A 17432-nucleotide genomic window follows, 5' to 3' on the forward strand; every position below is an offset into this window, starting at 1 on the left:
TTTGAATTAAAAAGTTCACCGGTTTTAAATTATTGTAATTGTCAGTGAAAGTAAATTTTAAAAGTTCACCGGTTTTAAATACCACATAGTTTTTTTCTGGTGAAAGGTTGAATAAAAAACCACATTGTTTGTCTGTTTGATGTACACTTTCAGCTGTAGTTTTGTCTATTTGATTCAATTAACTTGTAATAGCTGGTCCACCTAATTTGGATTAACTTGTAATATGTCTAAGTGTTGAGGTTTTCTATGACTACAACATAAATAATACCGTCCGGGAATTAAATAATATACCACCATCATAATATACATATTTTAGATTTTCATTGTGACGATAATGCATTCATTCTCACTCACACTGAAAGGCAATATAACTCTACCACACTTAAGTATTTGTTTGTTTCTAAAAATCAAAGTACAAAGAAATATGCTGAAAACATAGAAATTATAATATTGATCACCAGTCGTGTAAACCATATAAAATAGTATCAGTTTAAAATATAACATATAAGTATTTTACCTTTGTAAGATAATTTCTAAATGGATTTGGATGTCTATGTAGACAATTATATCTTCCACGTCAATAATAAGATGAATATGTCTAAGATGCATCATGCATCTGTACTTATCTTGTAAGATTTTATATGTTTTTACAAAAGATTGCCTTTTAGAAACAAATCTCAGAGAAACAATTTCCATAATCTCTATTTCAGAAATTAGAGTAAAGAGTAAATTAAAAAAATGAAAACAACCTGAGCGCCAGGATTCAAACCTGGACAGGCAAAGCCCACTTAATTTCTAGGAAAGCCCAATAACCACTACGACACTTTCACAATTACGCACAAGCCTACCTGTGATCGTTGTGACGAGAGAACCCTAGATTCACGGTGCTCGTTGCAGTAGTAGAGCACAATTGTGTGTACACACACTCTTAGATTGAAACCTCTCTAGTTGCAGAAATGGCGGCAGCTTTAGCTTCCAGACTCACCAAAGGTAAAAAAAAAAAACGTACTCATCTCTTTCGTTTTTTACAGACCAACGCGTTAATTCGATAATTGTTTTTTAATTATTATTTTTTTCTCGTAAAGTTGACTTCTTCCAAGAAAAACAAAATCTACAGTTTATAGTTCATTAGATCTTCTGAGTTTGGTCGGCAAAATAAAAAATAAGATCTTTTAGAACATATGTTGTTTGTCGGTTTCAGAAAAAACAATCTCTGAGAACTTAGAACATCAAAGAGTCGAACTTTTTGCTGAACATGTTGTCTTGATATGATTGATCCACAATGTGAACAGGACGTTCACTGCTTGGAGGTCTTACCAATGCTTTCTCCGGTTTGATGAGTTCATCCAGTGGAAGCATCCTTTCTCAGGTCAATATATTTTGCATTAACGAGAGAAAACCCCGTGAATTGTGTGTCCCCTGATGATTGATTTCCAATTTGGCAGCAGCAACAAAGGACGTTCATTCAAATGGGAACTACTCTCAAAGTCGTGGATAACTCTGGTGGAAAAGAGGTGACGTGCATTCAATCTCTAAGGGGAAAGAAAGGAGCAAGACTTGGCGATATCGTCATCGGTTCAGTGAAAGAGGCTGCACATAAAGTCGATGTAAAGAAAGGGAAAGATGCCATACAAAAGGGTAAAGTGAAGAAAGGGAACGTCGTGTACGGTGTGGTTGTGCGTGCTGCTATGCAGAAAGGGCGTGTTGATGGAAGCCAAGTGAGGTTTGACGACAACGCCATCGTTATTTTGGGCATTAAGGAGAAAAAGAAAGATGAAAATGGTAAGGAAAAAAAGAAAAGGTATGCGGGTGGTTTTCACCAACCGCTTGGTACCCGAGTGTTTGGTCCTGTCCCGCACGAGATGCGCCTCAAGAAGCAGCTCAAGATCCTTTCTCTGGCTCAGCATCTTGTTTGAGACTCTAGGCACCACCTATTATTATCTCTTTTATATTATGTGACTGTAATCCATCCATCAGATAGACTTCTGTTTTATTAATTAAACTATTTGACAATTTTTTAGTCCCCAACTTTTAATGTCTTTCACGCAATTAGTTATCACTCTATTCCCTAGTTAAAAAAGAAACATTATGAAAATGGAGAGAAGACTTCTAAATGTTACCAGAACCACCCTCTCTAAAGTCTAAACCCCATTGTTTATGTTTTATAAATCAGTTTATATAGCAGCATCCTTTATTAAAGAGTTCGATACCAATATTACTTTTTGTGCAAGAGAACAATAGACAGAAGAATAAATTACACAAAAGTATTAACGTTAATGTGACATAAATTCCAGTTACATTTTCCTTTAGACTTTCAAATTATACCTCTCTCGATTTAACTTCATTTTCATCTCGTAAGATTTTTGTCTAAGTTCTTTCATATCCCACTGTATCCAATTTTTTTTTCCCCCTCGGTCAAAATAGCTTGCTCCAAATTCTCTTTGCTTCTCTGCTTAGTGGTTTCAAGTTCCCCTTCTAAATCAGCTCAAACCTGACCAGTAAGAACTATTGGACCAAATAATTGGATAGCCAGATGGGCTTATGAGATATTTAGTAATATTACAATGGAAGTTGGAGAACTTCTCAACTAGTACAATTATACACAACACAATATTGAGTTTAAGTGACCAAAATACTGTGTGTATTGGCAGAAAGATGGGCTCCCCACACCCGCGTTGCTGACTTGGCTTGGGCTCGGGGGCTTTTGGGGCTTCAGAGAATGTAGGGCGAAGATGTTTGTTAGACCAAATTATTTTTACCTTTTAGCCAAAGATTAAAAGGTAAAAATGAAAGATTTTTTTTTTAACACTGATTTATTACGATTTTACAATTATGATATAGTCTTTAAACTTTAACCAATAGGTTACGGTGCTTCCACATTTTTTTATTTTTTTATTTTTAATTTTTTTTTTATTTAAATAATAATTAATTATATATATAAATAACAAGGGCATAAGAGTCTTTTACCACTTAATAAAGAAGGTATTTTTGAAAATGTCTCATTAGTAGTGCTAAAAATGAAAAGTGATACCATGAAAGTGGTAAACATGTAATTTTCCCAATTTTTTAACGCTCAACTCCCAAAATTTCCGCTAGATTTTTGCTAACATGCTCGCATGCAGCGTTAATATGTAAAATTTCTTGTCTCTTCTTTAAATAAGTCGTCTCTCATTCATTCGATATGTTTTTACATCAAAAAATTCAAAATAAAATTCCTCTAAAGTAACCAGTTAGTCAAGAGTCCTTCATAGATTTTAGTTTGTAAAGATGGTTCATGAGTGGCGCATGAATGATCAATCTTGTTTTTTTCATGATGATCGTTTTCTTTTTATTTATTGTAATTAGAACTTTTTTTTCTTTTCAGTTTTTTTTTATAAAATCACATAAATAATAAAAGAAATGTCTATAAGTTATATGTTTTATAACAAGATGAAATTAAATGTTCTTTTCTTTTTAATTTTAATAAAAGAATATCAATAAAAGAAGGAAACATCTTTAAGTTTTAATATACATATATTTAGTGTATATATACTAACATATTTTTGAATAAAAAATATACTTCTTTCAAAAGATAATATAATATTTTAATATAAATAATATTTGTATAAACTGATTATGTAAAATCATTATTTTCAGAAAATGAAATATGTTTATATTTTTATTCACATTCATGCATGACTTTATAATAAGATTAAGGGTCATGTTTGCTTATGCAATACTGTACCATTTATCATTTTAGGTTTTTCCAATATTCTCTTTGAAATTAAAATATATCAAAATATAAAAAAAGTCTAAAAATAAGAATAAAACTAAATGCAATAAAATAATTATTTTAAATCTAGTTAGATCAGAAAGAAATATTTCAGGCTAATACATGAAACTCGACATAAATAATGAGTAATTGAAGTGATCCAAATTATTATACTAAAACAGATGTAAGCAACAAATTATTAATTTAGATTAGTATTCTTCTGTTTAATATGCATACGTATAAATTACGAACTACTTAAACTTAATGAATAACTGAAAACGATATATTAACAAATTATTACATTTAACCTTCTCAATATTTGTATATGTGCATTAATTTTGCAAAGATTATCATTTATGTTCACTCATGCAACTTTGAATTAATAAACACTTTTTAATTTATTTCCGAAACTAACAAATAGCTCAGTATACATAAGCTTATGAAAATATTTTATAAATATATAATAATTAAAAATACTAAGTGCAACTAAATCATACAACAAATATAATTCAATTGAGAAGAATAAAATGTAATTCAATATTTTCCAGAAGAAGTGGATCATTCAGATTTTTTTATAAGCAAAATCACATATTTATCTTAAAAAGGTTTATTTTTCATAAATAGAAATTATAAAATACTTAACTTATAAAACAAATCAATTTTTATATATTGTGAACATTTATATATATGCATAAGACTAAGAAAGGAAGAATGGCTTAATTATTCTCTAGAAAAGGTTTTAAAATGCTATAGTATATATTTTGTTTTTTTTTTTGGTTTACGAAAAAAAATTAGTAGTATAATACTAAAATATCATCAAATATAATATATCGCTGGATCTAGATTTCATCATCTTCCAGATCTAACCGTCACCAGAAATTTAAAAGGAAACAACAAAAAAAAAAAGGAAAAGAGAGAGAGAGTGAGAATAAAACTAACAAAATGAGCAACTGAGCAAAACATACAAACACATGGCACCAAACGATAACCATTTCCCATCTTCAAAGCCACCATCCACCGCTCCTCCTCCTCCTCCGCCGATCCCAAATGGATCATCAACAAACTCTAAACCCAATCCCCTCCCGCCACGTCAGCCTATCCGTCAACAGCTCTACTCCGACCCCCGTCAACAACAACAACGACGGTGGCAGCGGCCAAGCAACCGCCGGATCTGCTGCTGCTGCTGCTTCTGGTCGATCCTAATCCTCCTCATCACCCTCCTCGTCGCTTCTCTCCTCGCAATCGGACTCTACGTCGTCTACCAGCCTCGTCCGCCGTCGTTCACCGTCGCCTCGCTCCGAATCCACCGCTTCAATCTCACCGCGTCCCCCGATTCCTCCGCCGCGCACCTCTCCTCCCTCTTCAACTTGACGCTGATCACCAAAAACCCTAACTCCCAGTTCGTCTTCGATTACGAGCCGTTGGTACTCTCCGTCGTGACTGATCCGGACGCGATCTTCCTCGGAAACGGCACGGTTCCGGCTTTCTCGAGCGGAGAGAGGAATCTGACTTCGTTCAGAGGAGTCGTGCTGACGTCCACGGAGGCTCGCGAGCTCGATTTCGGCGATGGATTGGGATTGAAATCGGATTTGAAGCGGAGGAGTGGATTGGATCTGAAGATAGTGATGGACACCAAGGTGGAGATTAGAATGGGGAAATTGAAAAGCAAGAGAGTTGGGATTAGAGTTTCTTGCGGCGAGATTAGAGGGAGCTTGCCTAAAGGTAAAGCCGTTTCGATGGCGTCCACTGATAAGTCCAAGTGTAAGGTTGATCTCAGGATCAAGATCTGGAATTGGACATTTTAATTTTTCTTTAAATACTTTCTATTTTTTTTTTAGTATACAAAAGGAAAAAAATCGGAATTTTTCATTTGATGTGTATTGTTGTTGTATACTTGAGAGAGTTTGAGAGAGTTCGTCTGTTGTATTGTGGATGAGAGAGTTCACAGTTTGATGTAACGTGAAAGGTTCTTTTTTTTTTTTTAATATTGTATAATGAAAACGTCATTCTTGGTTCCCCCGTCGATCATCCAAGTACAGTTCAGTTCAGTGCAGTTGTTTTTTCTTTCTTTCTTGTGCATTATTCTCTACGTTTTATTGTTATCAGATTCTGGAGCTAGCCGGCGAAATAAATGAAGAAAACTACAATTGAATATTCACTCTGTTCCTGGAAAAAGAATTTTATTTTTTAAAAAATAATTAACTTTTTACAATTAAATTTATTATTTATTTTACTATACATTTTTCAATAAATATCAACTAATATAATTCAACCAATTCAAATATTTTCAATTAATGTTTTTTAAAAGTATACAACTTTTCAACATTAACTACTAAAAGTATCTTAAAATTTTAGAAAATCTATAATTTTAGAACAAAAAATAAATCTAGAAAATCATATTTTCATGAACAGAGAAAGTATTATTTCACCAGTTGATTAAATAAATACGGTATAAAACAATTTTAATAGTTAAGAAAAAGTTCTGAGAAATTGATTCCCTAAATTTTACAGAAAGTTTTAGAAAAAAAAAATACATATTTCTAAAATAAAAATCAAAATCCATGTTTCATCACAATAACGAACGATAACTGTTTTTTTTTTTACAATTGTTTTTATTTAATGATATTAATATTGTGAAAAAAAAACTGAATGATAATACTCTGAATCATTAAAGATAATAATTTTCCTTGCATCTAATATGTAATATAAATGCAAAAATACATCATGTTATTGATAATATTTTTAAGTTTCAGTAAAATTAATTTAGTTGATTTAAAGTTAACTATTTACAACATCAAAAATACATCTTGATATCGATGATTTGTATTATTTACAGGACTCTTGAATTATTATTTTAATAACTTTATCTTTTAAAAACTTAATTTATAAGTCAATTTTGAAAGATAATTATATAGATGAAGCATGAAACTAAGAAATTACCAATCAAGATTTTATAAAACCAAAATCTAGAAATCAAAAGCAAATCTAAAAACCAAAAACTAAAATTTTAAAAACAAAAACTAATTATTTGACTTGGTTTTTCACATAATGACATTAAACTAATCTTAGAAAAAAAATTGGTGAGAACTTTGAAAAAAATCGAAAATTATTAATTAATCTAGGATTCTTCATGTCATACTTGGATTTTGTTGTCACATGTTCTCATATTTCTCTTCTACCCATGTTATTGCAGCCTTGAACATATTGAATTGTTGCATTCATTAATTTTATACATAATCAGGTTTTCTAGATAATGTTTATTAGACCCAAAAAAACACACGGTTATAAGATAACGATGATCTCAACAAGGAGGAAAATATTTTCCTTTAAATTCGGGAATCTCGTAAAGTAGAACCGTAATAGGAAAAGTATCCAGATGACATTCTAATCCTAATTATATTGGAACTCTGCTCTATATATATAAATCAGACCCACTAAGAAGTACAAAGTACTCGCAACAGATACAATACATGGAGGAAGATGGCACTTTAGTACGAGAAGATGACCCAAAGTCATCTGAATCCTGCCGTCTTTACTTCAAGGGCTTGATCAAGAAGGAAACAACTACTGTTTTGGCCGGATATGAAGTTGCCATCTGCGACAAAGACAACAAACTGTTGTTTCAGATGAAGGGATCACATCATGACTCGGCCACTACAGTTCTGGAGGCTGAGCTTATGGCATTGAGACGAGGACTAATTGAAGCTGTGCGTTTAGGGATCACTCATATCTCAGTCTACTGTGATTATCAAACTATTTTCGAATTGGTTAGTTTTTTTTTTTCTTGGCCGTGGAAGGTTTCACATGTCTTTACGTCAATATTGTAATATATATATATTTATTTTCAATATATATATATATGTTTCACGTTGAATGTCTTAGGTCATGGGGAGATCCGTGCCGGAGCAGCAAGATAACATTGCCTTGCTAATGGGTGATGTGCAACGCATCAGACAGCAATTGACATCTAGTATCCCTGTTCTGGTGACCGAAGACCAAACTAAGTTTGCTTATAAACTTGCAATGGAAACTGTAGTTTCGGAAATCAGCATTAGTATGCCTCTTGCTCAGAAGATGACTTGCCCTATCTGCTTTGATGATGACTTGGAAGCTCATCAGATGTTTTCTGTTGCTTTATGTTGCCATCAGTTCTGCTTCGAGTGTGTGAGACGATATATAAACGTGGGACTGATGGAGGGAAGAGCATTGGGATGTCCTCATTTTAAATGCAAGTCTAAGCTTACACTTACAAGTTGTTACAATCTTCTGACACCTAAACTAAGGGAGATGTGGCAACAAAGGATCAATGAGGAATCGATTCCCGTTGTGGAGAGAGTTTACTGCCCAAACCCGAGGTGTTCGGCTTTCATGTCGGAAACCGAGCTCTCTAAATCATCTGAGTCGATGAGAAGTTGCATCAAATGCGATCAACCCTTTTGCATCAACTGCAGAGTTGCATGGCATAGTAACTTGTCATGTGCAGATTACAAGAGACTGGGTCCGAATCCTACAGAGAATGATATAAAGCTCAAAGCACTAGCCAATCAGAAAATGTGGCGTCAATGTGGAAGATGCCAACACATGATCGAACGAAATCATGGATGCAGCAATGTAGTTTGCAGGTATCGTCATCAACTTATATGAATCGCATTCTCTAGCTTTTTATTATAGTTATTATCTTTTTGGAAATTTGGAATTCGATTATATTTTCGCGGAAAATTAACACGGTTAATGGATAGATGTGGGTATTCGTTTTGCTACCAATGTGGAGCTCAATGGACTCGAGGAGGTTGCCCCCATCGAAAAAGGACAATTGCGGCGGAGACTCGTGGAGTTTTGATCATTGTTTTACTTGTATTAGGCATTTTTACTATATCTATACACATGATATAAGACATGCGGCCTTGCGCAGAGTAAATTTATATGAAAATTATTTATGAAATATGGTATAAAAATAAAATTTATATTCTTCATCGAATTAATATTTTTGGCCCTTAAATAATTTTTTAAAAACATTTGTGTTAATTACATAATTTGTTTACTGATGAGCTTATTATATTTTTAATAATAATTTAGGTCAAAAATCTCATACCTAATATTTGGTTACAAACTTACAATAAAACGATGCTAGCTCGGTTTTATATTATGATTTAGCAATTTAAAAGTTAATTATGACTATGAAAAGTTTACGTTCATGTGTCAATCCTATATATCTTCCATATTTTCTCATTTTGTGTCGTTTTTTCATTTTGAATATTGCTCAATATAAATATTTATTTTTGAGTTTATTCTAATTTTGTTATTTTGTTTTGGCCTGAGATTTAGAAAATATTTAAAATTTAATATTATTAAAGAGATACATACTTAGGATAAGATTCGCCCCTTGTGCAGAATAAATATTTTATATTTATTACTTATATAATTTTTCTGCATAAAATAATAATTATATTTTAAATAACTACGAAATCAGTTATTGTTATGTAATAAATTGACATGTGCATATAAATCAAACGACCGCTCTTGTTATTCGCAATCATTTTAGAGTAAATAAATCAAGACAATCAATCTTATCTATCGAATATGATATATAATTAAGGGGTATACTTTTAATAAGGATATTTATTAAATCTTATATATCGTATATGATATATAATTAAATTTAAATGATATTAACATAGATATATTGTATACTTTTAATATGGATATTTATTACATGAGGCTTCTACTCATATGATTTTATGATTATTTACATATTTGTGCAACAAAATTTTACACCAATGATTTTTTTTTAATGTGGAATGTTTAGTGGTTTCAATAATTTATAATCATTTAAAAAAAAACAATGAGGATTTCAAAATTAAAATATTAACTTTTCAATATATGTTCAACGCATATATTTTAGTATGTATTTTCATATGATGTATAGTTTAATTTAAACGATATGAAATATATATATGTATATATATATATATATTAACATAAACACCTAGTAAAATAAAATTATTTATTCATATTATTTTATAATCATTGTATCTTATTATAGAAAAAAATTTAAACTTTGATCACAAATGTTTATGTGAGACATTTAACAGTTTTAGTAATTTATACTCGTTTTGAAAAAATAAAAATACAACATATACAAAAAAATCTAAATTTTTATTATATAATTAATATAGTTGTGTAATTTATTTTAATAATAAATAATTAAACAAAATAATATAAAGTATATAGATTGTTAGCAAATATTTATTAATTAAAATCATTAATTGACATATATATATTAATCACATTAGGTAATTCCGTATGTTTTATTTAAGTAAAGAGTATATAATAATTTTATTTTGATAAATGAATGGTCCATAATGGACATACTTATAATATTTCCTAACAATTTAATTTTGGACTAACAAAATTTTTAATTGATTCTCAAGCCGCCACGTAAGTAAAATTAACATTCTAATTACGTGACAACTCAACAGAACACTTTTTTATTTAGTACAAACTACAAATTATAACTTTAAATGTTTTTCTATTAATATATAGGGGATGAACTTTTGAGGTAGTGTACAACTATTAAAAAATCACTTTTTACTTAAAAAGATATCATTAAAAATTATTAATTATTCTACAAAATATCGTTTGTTAGTTTTTGATAAATGTAAAATTTACATTGAAAATATCATCTATATTGAAACATCAAATTTTTTTATAAACAAGGTCTATTTTAAAATGGATGGAGTAAAAGTTTATTAAGCTAAAACACTTTTTTTTTCCTTTTCGAATGTTAAGAACCAGATTCCCTAGCTCCAGTTAATATATATTTTTTTTAATGGAATGGTAATAAAAAAAATTGCGTACTTAAGAGTATTATGCCTGAACCAGATTCCGAGCTCTAGTTAACTGACCTTGGTGTTGTCATGTCTGATATGTTTCCATGTATCTCATGTACTGAAAGTATTTTTTTTATAGACATCCTCTTACCCTTCCAAATGAAAAACATCATCTGTTCACATCTCTTTCAAAGTGTGTAAATGCACCTCTATTGAGACCCAAGCCATCTCCAATCGATTCAGAAACTCCTCTCAAGTAAACCGTTGAAATCTATTCGCAGATCCAAAGCTTTCTCAAAGTCATCAAACACAGCCATTATACTTTTTTAGAGAACGCAACTTAACATCGGGTAAGACCATGAAATAATCAGCAAAATTTTAGATAGGTAAAGTCTATGTTTCGACAAGGGGGCGTGGTAACATAATTTCTGTATGTTAGTTGATTCATTCAAGTAATAGCTTGGACAGAACGTCCATAACCACAAGAAACAGATCCGGGGAGAGTGAGCAGCCTCTTTTACTTTGGCAGAATCATTTTCAAACAATTTGCTATGATCTTTGATATAACCCTGTAGATTACATTACCTCATGAGATAGGTTTATAGTCCTTCATTGATTTTGCCTATTTCCTTTTCGGAACTAGAGCAAGTAGAGTTGTGTTGACACCTTTTTGGTAAGAATCCTTTTTCGAAGGACTGCACTGCTATAACAACTTCAGAGCCAATAGTATCCCAAACATATTTGTTGAACTTCAAAAATGTATCCATCCAGATCCGGTGATTTATCATTATCTTCTTAATCTCATCCGGAATGACTTTCTTTATAATCTGAATTTCTTTATAATAGCAAACTAGGTTAAGATCCGCGCCTTGCGCGGGATGAACATTATATATAAATTATTTTTAAGTATTATATATTTTTTACATATTATTAAATAATAAATATACATTGTATAATTAAAAGTTTAGTAACTATTACGTATATAATTAAATTGGTACAAATACTTAAATAAAATTTATTAATCATGGTATAAAATTAAGTTTAAATGATATTAACATAGTTATATAGTACATTTTTAATATTGACATCTGTTAAAAAATATTTTATACTCATATTTTTTTTGATCATTTGTATTTATTTATAACAATTTTTTTAAATCAATGATAACAATAAAAAATTTGTGGGATATTTAATAGTTTTAGTAATTTATAATTTTAAAAACATTCAATGCAAAGTTTAAAATCTAAATATTAAGTTGTTAATAATTGCTCAAAATGTTTATCAAAAAAATTCAAAGCAAATTCAAAATACTTATGTAGTTTATATGGTATATAATTTATTTAAAAAAAATATTAATATACATATATATATAATATTTATTAAATGAGATTTCCTACTTATGTAATTTCTTAATCATTTGTATCTTGTTATAACATAAATTTTAAACCATGGATCAAAAAAATTTCAATGTGAGTTTTTTTAACAACTTTAGTCATTTATATTCGTTTTTAAAAATTCAAAATATAACATATAGGAAAAAATCTAAATTTTTATTATATAGTTAATGTGGTTGTTTAATTTATTTTAATAAGTTAAAATTTTAAAAAATGATAGAGAATAGACTAATTTTTATCAAATCTTTATTATTCAAAATCATTAATTGTCATATATACTTTAGCCACATTAGATAATTCTGTGATTTTTATTTAAGGAAACAATGAAAAATATTTATGATTAATTTATGGTTAGTTTAATAAAAAGCTTATTATATATTTATATGGACCAACATATTTTTCTAAGGATTCTAAGAATGATTGTGGTGATGACATGTGGCTACAAAAATATGTTGTAATGCTTCTCTTTTAATATATAGAGGATTCAGCACCTTGCTGCTCCACACAATCCGTAGACGGCCCATGTGGTTGTGTTCATAATTCGTCAACAGTGACCAATCTTTAAATAGACTTTTTGATATGTCTAGTAGTGCCTTGTTTTCCTTAACTATGGATTCAATATGATAGCCAAAATCTAACTATCTTCCTCTTTTACCCGAATAAAGTTTTCCAGCCCTTTGTTTATACCGTTGTAGTTGTTTCCTCTGATAAGACTTGTAGAGCAATCCCCCCTCTCAGAACTATTCATCTTAAACACCTTTCTCAAAACCCCCTTTTATGTCTGAAACACCTCTGTCCGAGCCATTTTTGTTTGGATCACCTCAGCCTCTCTGACTTAACCATCTCTGCCCTGAACTTGACAGATGTTGCATCCATTTCAAATACATCCCACCTTCACTATTTTATCTTCCAAATGACATATCTTATTCACAACCTCCCAAGTCCCAACAGGTCAACGGATCCTTCATCCGACGTAATCTCGTTCCAAATATGTGGTACGCTCTTGGCTAATGAACTTCGTTAGGAAAGCGTGTATCGAACAGTAGTTCTGAGTTCTGACACCGACACTATGAAACAGAATAAAACAAGAACACAAACTTCGAACTATATCTGTATGCCTGAATTATATAAACTAAACTAAGCTAGCTGCTTTTGCTTTGCTTATACCACCACCATACTTGCAAGGACTGGCCTTGAACAAGAAGCAGCAGTTAATGGATACCAATGGATATTACTTCTTATTTTGTTTCAGCAAACACAAGTCTCACAAAAGTATGTTCTTTAGAGTTATGTTGTAACCTGAAACTGTTCGAGCCAAACTTCTAAGAAGCATCCCACAAGGTTCCAAATACATTAAGACAAACGAACGAGAGAGTAAACACAAAAGACCATTTTGTAGCGAGATTCCGTGTGAGATAAAAGACATTTGTAAAGATAAAATAAAAACTGAATATTCTTAATCTCTCACCAGCCAAACCTCCACTGATTCTAAAATACTCTCAAAATAAAAGAGTTTATTCCCAGTAAAAATAACCCCAGCATACACACCTTTATTTTTTTTAAGACCCTACAGGAGCCATGTCTTTACCTTTGGTTGCGGCCGTTGCAGCAGCCGAGGCGGCGGCAGAAGCAGCAGCTGCAGCCGCGGCGGCTGCAGACGCAGCAGGGCTAGGAGTTGACGGAGGAGGAACAGGCTGGCTCTGCTGCGCAGCAACCTCTTGACGCTTTTTAGTCTGAGGAGAGTTGAGATCCGCAAGCAACTCTTTAATCTGCTTCCCAGACATAGTCTCGTTCTGAAGCAAAGCGTTCGCAAGTGCATGCAGCTCTTTATTATAAACCGTGAGGATGTTTCTCGCGTTGTTATAAGCCTTCTCCAAAAGAAGCTTCACTTCCCTCTCGATGAGAAGCCTCGTCTCCGTGCTCATGCTCTTCCCATTGTCATCATAGTTATGCGCCACGAGACCAACCTCTTTGCTCATGCCGAATTTAGTAACCATCGCTCGTGCGAGCTTAGTCGCCTGCTCGAGGTCAGAAGACGCCCCTGAAGTCACCTCGCTCTCCCCGAAAATCAACTCTTCTGCGACCCTTCCTCCCATGCAAACATCGAGCCGAGCGAGCATCTGTTTCCTAGAAATGCTGGTCTCGTCTTTATCCGGCAGCTGAGAGACCATGCCGAGAGCCATACCGCGTGGCACGATGGTTGCTTTGTGGACTGGAAGAGCACCTTCCGTGTGGATGGCCACGAGGGCGTGGCCGCCTTCGTGGAAGGCAGTCAGTTTCCTTGACTCCTCGGATATAACTGCCGATTTTCTCTCGCTTCCCATCATGATTCTGTCTTTGGCGAACTCGAGGTCAGACATCGTCACGTCCTTTGCACCGTCCATTGCAGCTTTCAGAGCTGCAACGTTGACCAGATTGGCCAAGTCAGCTCCGGAGAATCCAGGTGTTCCTCTTGCTATGATCATTAAATCAACATCTTCAGCCTTAAGTACCTGAAACACACACAAGAGCCATAAACATTTCTTAAGAACTTTTATTTAAATAAATTCATAATTTGGAGGCTAAGGCGAATGTTTCATTTGGCTTGGCCCAGTATAATCTAAAGTTTACCTTAGACATGTGAGACTCAAGAATCTGGCGACGACCTTCAACATCAGGGTTAGGCACAACAATATGGCGATCAAACCTCCCAGGTCTAACCAATGCCTTATCCAACGACTCAGGGAAGTTTGTTGCAGCCACCACAATGATCCCTTCGTTCTGTTTAAACCCATCCAGCTCGACGAGAAGCTGGTTCAACGTCATCTTCATGTACTGCTGGTCCTTGGGGTTACGGCTTCCTCCAATAGCATCAATCTCGTCAATAAAGATAATACAAGGGGAGCACTTCTTTCCAGCGGCGAAAAGATCTCTGACCCTTCTGGCTCCGACTCCAACGAACATCTCTTCAAACTCGCTGCCACTGCAGGAGAAGAAAGGCACTCCAGCTTCTCCGGCGATGGCTCTTGCTAGCATTGTCTTCCCTGTGCCAGGAGGACCAACGAGTAACACGCCCTTAGGTAGCTTTCCTCCCAAACGAGTGAATCTCTGTAATTAAAGGAGAGAAAATGGTTACTTCATTGGAATGTTTATTAGTAAGAAGAGGTGTGAATTAAATTAACCTTGGGGTCGCGGAGATAATGCACAATCTCCTCTAGCTCAGCTTTTGCTTCATCAACACCCTTTACATCGGCGAATTTGGTGTTTGAGTCCATACTAGGTTGGACTTCTTCATGCAGACCGAGTCCTAACATATGTAAACCGCAGCTAAATTAGAGAAAAAAATCATCCAAAACAGATACTGTGTCAGAGAAATGAATACCTTTGCCAATTCCTCGATCCTCGATAAGTGCTCCAGCACCAGAAATAAGCAAGAAACCAACAGCAATAGTCCGGAAAGTACTCCAAAGCTGTTCTTTGAAGCTACTCCTTTCAGTGGATATGGTATGAATCGGTGCAGCAGCAGTTCCAAGAACACCATCTTTTGTTCCTTTTCCTAAGTTTCTAAATGCTGCAATGTCTCCAAAACTCTCTTGCTCCTGAGAAGCACCAGCAATACCTAAGAGACAAAACATTAAACTTTTAGTTATTGAAATCAATATGAAACTTAGGGTCCTTTAGAGAGTGCATACACACACCTCTTTGCAATGTTCGGACGAGCTCACTGTTATCAAGCCTATCAACTTTGACCAAGGCCTTGATATACTCGGTGAGCGCAGAGGGATTGGAATGCATAGAAGGGCTGCTCTCGAATATTCTGATCACTGCTTCAGGATCGTTTCTGCGGAACAGTTCTCTGAGTTGCGCAACCTCGTTAAACTCATCTCTTTCACGCACTCTCCGAGCAAAGCTACCAACATAGCTCGATTGAAACCTTGAAGAAGCTCCACCACCACCACCACCTGCTGCAGCTACATAAACAAAACAAAAAAAAAAACATTTAACATATCAATATATGCTTCTGGAAAAATAGAAAAAAAAGCTGAGTAAAAGAAAAATAAACCTCCAATAACTCTTCTAGGAAGAGAAGGGTAAGCTCTAACAAGTAAGCTTTTCAATTCCCGTTCATGGCTCGAAACCTGTCACAGATAATTAATAAGATGAAACTGATTTTGCTTTATGTGTTCTCAAGACTACACTTTTCGACATTTTCTTGGTTAAATTTCAAATCACATCAACGAAAGTTTTCGAAGGGCTCTAGGGTTTGCAAAAAGATCATCAGCTTCTCCGTTACACAACCGATCTAAAATTGACCAAATCCAAAAAAGAGAGGAAAACCAAAAGAACCTTGGTGATGATGCGCCTCCAAGCCATCGATCGATCAATCAATCAATCTCCTTTTCCCGACCTTGGTTGTGATTGAATGTTTGGAAATCGAACACGAACCTCTTTTCTTAGGTTCGGAAATAAAAAAACCAATTTTTTTAGTCTTGAAACCGGACAGATACACGTGAGAGGAGGATTTTGGTAAATGACATAAGTGATATAAATCTAGTGGGCTTTTCCTTTCGGCCCACTAAATTTAGAGAGTAGAATCAAATGCTTAAAAGCTCTTGGCTTGACAAGTGTTTGGAGGCTATGTGCTCTGCAAGAGCTCAAGCTCACCTTGCTTCATCTCTACATTTTCAGACATTCCCCTGAAATAGAGAAACCACTTCAAGCTTGATTTATGGTGTAATTCTCAGCTTCTAGATTGGTGTGTTAAGCTCAGAGCCATCAAATGATTCTAAGACCATCCGCATTGAAGTATCAAGTTCACACGATTTTTGAGAAGAAAAAATATTAAAATAATCAGATTTTAATGAACCGGCTCGTGCAGGTTCGCCGGAGTGATACCGTCTCGTTACTGTTCCGCGGGTCCCACGACACGTGGCAACCCGCGATAGATTCGTTTATATATATATATATATATATATATATATATATTTTTTTTTAAAGTCAAACGAAAAAAAAATTAAAATAATAAAAAAAAACATTGGAAATCGGGAATCATCAGTTCGCTGCTGCTCATGCTCTAATGTTGTGATTGGAGATTTGACTTTCAAAGTTTTTAAGGACTTCGTAATGATCTAAATCTCTCAAAGTCCTTAAAAACATTCAAAGCCTCAACTTCTGGTTTTTCCTTCATGTTTCTTTGCTTTTTATAAAGGGAATTTGCACTAGATGGCTATGAAAGAAAATATAATTAGCTAGATGGATAAGTCACTGTGCAAATTCTATAAACCCAAATGTACCCTTGTATATCTACCTCTACCCAACTCTCTCTCTTACGTCTCTCTCTTCTCCTTCCTCTTCCTTTCTTCCATGGGATTAATGGTGACTTCTCCAGTTTCAGAATCATTGTTGCTCCTTCCCCCACTTCCTGAACACCGCCATCTGCTCTTCCTCTAGATCTGTTTGGTGGAATCCCTGCCCCCG

The 17432-nt window shown here is 33.6% G+C and overlaps 4 protein-coding genes across 5 annotated transcripts; 3 read left to right on the top strand and 1 right to left on the bottom strand.

The window, feature by feature from the left end:
• The first annotated feature begins 811 nt into the window (after positions 1 to 811).
• On the top strand, positions 812 to 2013 carry LOC106446793 (50S ribosomal protein HLL, mitochondrial-like). 2 transcript variants are annotated; one of them, XM_013888584.3, is made up of 3 exons: positions 812 to 990; positions 1293 to 1369; positions 1446 to 2013. In XM_013888584.3, exons 1-3 carry the CDS (start codon positions 957 to 959, stop codon positions 1914 to 1916), a joined length of 582 nt encoding a protein of 193 aa, XP_013744038.2. In that variant the 5' UTR covers positions 812 to 956; the 3' UTR covers positions 1917 to 2013. The 2 variants fall into 2 exon arrangements, with proteins under 2 accessions (XP_013744038.2, XP_013744039.2); XM_013888585.3 differs by having other exon boundaries at positions 1449 to 2013.
• Positions 2014 to 4722: 2709 nt separating this feature from the next.
• LOC106448683 (NDR1/HIN1-like protein 6) lies at positions 4723 to 5556 on the top strand. Its single transcript, XM_013890537.2, has one exon. It carries the CDS (start codon positions 4723 to 4725, stop codon positions 5554 to 5556), a length of 834 nt encoding a protein of 277 aa, XP_013745991.2.
• Positions 5557 to 6562: 1006 nt separating this feature from the next.
• Positions 6563 to 9143, top strand: LOC106448682 (E3 ubiquitin-protein ligase RSL1-like). The gene is made up of 3 exons (XM_013890536.3): positions 6563 to 7518; positions 7634 to 8373; positions 8491 to 9143. Exons 1-3 carry the CDS (start codon positions 7222 to 7224, stop codon positions 8642 to 8644), a joined length of 1191 nt encoding a protein of 396 aa, XP_013745990.2. The 5' UTR covers positions 6563 to 7221; the 3' UTR covers positions 8645 to 9143.
• A 4159-nt stretch (positions 9144 to 13302) lies between these two features.
• Positions 13303 to 16523, bottom strand: LOC106446792 (ATP-dependent zinc metalloprotease FTSH 4, mitochondrial). Its single transcript, XM_013888583.3, has 7 exons — positions 16302 to 16523; positions 16018 to 16093; positions 15653 to 15925; positions 15337 to 15573; positions 15137 to 15261; positions 14586 to 15062; positions 13303 to 14467 (listed from the first exon to the last, which is right to left on the bottom strand). The coding sequence occupies exons 1-7, from the start codon at positions 16326 to 16328 to the stop codon at positions 13535 to 13537; spliced, it is 2148 nt and encodes a 715-aa protein (XP_013744037.2). The 5' UTR covers positions 16329 to 16523; the 3' UTR covers positions 13303 to 13534.
• Positions 16524 to 17432: the final 909 nt, after the last annotated feature.

The sequence above is a fragment of the Brassica napus genome, chromosome A4 (genome assembly GCF_020379485.1).
Source record: "Brassica napus cultivar Da-Ae chromosome A4, Da-Ae, whole genome shotgun sequence".
Taxonomy (NCBI): domain Eukaryota; kingdom Viridiplantae; phylum Streptophyta; class Magnoliopsida; order Brassicales; family Brassicaceae; genus Brassica; species Brassica napus.